A 2800-nucleotide genomic window follows, 5' to 3' on the forward strand; every position below is an offset into this window, starting at 1 on the left:
TTTAAATTTAATTCTGATTCTGTTAAGTGACATAATGAACTACTTAAATTCAATTCTTATAAATGAGCTAATGAATTTATTCATTATAGTGACTTCTAATAAACGTTTTCCATTTTCCAACTTATGAAAACTATAAATTTGAACCAGGCTAGTTGCTTAACCTGTATACTGCACTAATAATAAAAAACAAGAGAATTTTCTAAGATTATTCTGATTAGTTGAAACAAGCATATATTAGAGATTGGCCTTTTTACATTTCAAAGAATAAGATGCCATGGTGGTTCTCAAATACTCATTATAATTCAATTTGCATGGAGAAAAAAGAAAAACTATAGAAAATAGAAGGTACCCAGAGATTTTCATTCAGAAATTCAATATCTTATTATATTATTAACTATGGTTAGGTGAATACCCATCAACAGCCTTCCTTACAACAATTAGACATGGAAGGAAATCTGATTGAAACATATAACACTACTAAGGCTAGACCTCATGAACGCTACTTAAAAAGAAAACGTTACACAAAACTACAGATCCCTGTAACCAGCTTGTCTTTCCTCTTTCTCAGCACGGAATTTTCAAGGTGAACCATTGCATTATGCTGAGGGGAGCTCTGATCAACTCCACAGCAAAGTCGATGATAAGTGTAACACAGACACAGCATGGGCATATCAAACTCAGAAGAATCCTGCAACAATCACAGCCATAGGTCATTCTTAGAAATATATTATTACCAGCATACATCTATAATAATCCTAATTATTCCATTCTTAGAAATACATTATTACCAGCATTCATCTATAATAATCCTAATTATTCCACACCAAAAGGAACAACCACAACCACAACAGATAGGTCGTTCTTAGAAATACATTATTACCAGCATACATCCATAATAATCCTAGATAATTATTCCACACCAAGGGAACAACCACAACACATGGATCCTTACATAGAGAAGGAAAAAAAAAAAACAAAAACTACATAAATTCATTACAATTTTTTATCCCACATCGATAAAGTTGAAATTAGCACGGATTTAAGCAAATAACAGATCTGAAGTTTTTTAATCCTAGAAGCTCTTCCAAAAAAACAGTCATATGGTTATCTCACCCATGTTTTACACACAGTACTATGCAAACTACATAAGGTATCTACACAATCTACACATTTCTTTATTTTACACATAGATACCTATACAATCTACATAATATAATTTCATTTTAGCTAGCCTGAACTAGAATAAAATTCCAGAAAACACATTTAGCTTGAACATGCTAAATAAGATTTCAGAAAACACATTTAACTTGAACATCTTGTATTGGTTGTTGAAATCATATTCATAGTGTAATTTTTGCTGTGTAGGTTCAGAGTGTTTAAATTTTTTTGAGTGTCTTATTATCCATCATCGGAAACTAAAACAGAGTCTTTATTTCATGATGAATAGTGAGGCCACTCAAAACATCCTACACACTAGACAATTAAAGATGAATAGTAAGACCACTCAAAACATCCTACACACTAAACCTGCATACAGCAAAATTCCAGAAATGACATTAAACATAATTACGGGCTGTGGAAATATATATGAAAAAAAATCATATGAATAGGCTGAGCTAATAAGGATGAACAGAGCACCAACCCAACTATCCATATTATGATACCCACAAGGGAGAGTAGGGTTGCAACTGCAGCAAAAGGGAGACCCAACAGAATCCCCATTATTCGGCACTTGCAACGCAGGTGGCACATGATTTTGCTTGATCTGATCTCGCTGCTTGATCCTGTGGCCTTCATACCCCACTGTATCGTCATTATAAAGGCCACTCCACTCTGAGCAGCAGGAAGAAACAAGACAAAACCAGTTAATGGGCAGACAGCCTGCGACGATATGACGTGAAATCGTACAAAAGCAGAAAGTTTGATTGGCAGAAGCAATCAGCAAACATGTCCACGTTCTACAGGGGAGAAGAGGAACAGTTAATGTGGAAGGAATTCCACATAGGATATGCCCATGGGCCCTGGTCCATAAGACTAAATTCATGTCCATGTCTATTAAATGGTCCAGGTGCGGACAGCGAACCAGACACAGAGTAGGTGTGACAAGCAAGCTGAGAACAGACAGATGTTTAAGTAACCTGCGAACGTAAACAGTCTGTACACAGTAACAGAGAAAAGATGGCATGCAAATCTATCCATACCTCCAGTCAATTCTGTGTAAGGAAGACCAGGGGCAACACAACCAAGCAAGAGAGTATGGCATTAATTGCATGCTATAATTATAGAATGGTGCCATCATTCATTGTGATTTATGATGGGTAAATTTGCTAAGTTTAATCTCAATCACGGAGTATCTAGATATGACTGTTACTTGCAAGCTTCCTTTGATTAAACCACAGCCATGCCGACTGCCCAGATGGGTGCTCTCCCTGCTCCGATCTACGTCATGGGACAGGAAGAAATTAGAAATGCTGTGGAATGGCTCCATCAAACGACCCCATCTGTTCAGCAGAATCCATTTAGGGAATAACGGCTATCCCAAGGATTGAACCCGATTTGTATGTTATAATTGAGTGATGTGCATGTATGATGTGGACTAGGGAGTTTACCATTGGCTTTACATAGATATCACCTTCCCCTGTACTTGTAAGTAGATTAGTGGTATGCTTGAACATACGTACATTAGTTCTCTATACACCCATAGAAGTGAGAGATTTTGCATAAATTACTGAGCACAAACAACGATATGCAATTACAATCAGCCAAGAAGAGTGTGCAGTCAGACATGCATGCTCCCAAA

At 36.5% G+C, this 2800-nt stretch overlaps 1 protein-coding gene across 1 annotated transcript; it reads right to left on the reverse strand.

Moving 5' to 3' along the window:
- Nucleotides 1–356: 356 nt before the first annotated feature.
- LOC149219084 (signaling peptide TAXIMIN 1-like) lies at nt 357–1810 on the reverse strand. The gene is made up of 2 exons (XM_089382527.1): nt 1643–1810; nt 357–688 (listed from the first exon to the last, which is right to left on the reverse strand). Exons 1-2 carry the CDS (start codon nt 1795–1797, stop codon nt 565–567), a joined length of 279 nt encoding a protein of 92 aa, XP_089238653.1. The 5' UTR covers nt 1798–1810; the 3' UTR covers nt 357–564.
- Between the last annotated feature and the right edge of the window lie 990 nt (nt 1811–2800).

Source organism: Pinus tabuliformis, chromosome Q (assembly GCF_031772625.1).
Source record: "Pinus tabuliformis cultivar Carrire ecotype Pingquan chromosome Q, CPIR1, whole genome shotgun sequence".
Taxonomy (NCBI): Eukaryota; Viridiplantae; Streptophyta; class Pinopsida; order Pinales; family Pinaceae; genus Pinus; species Pinus tabuliformis.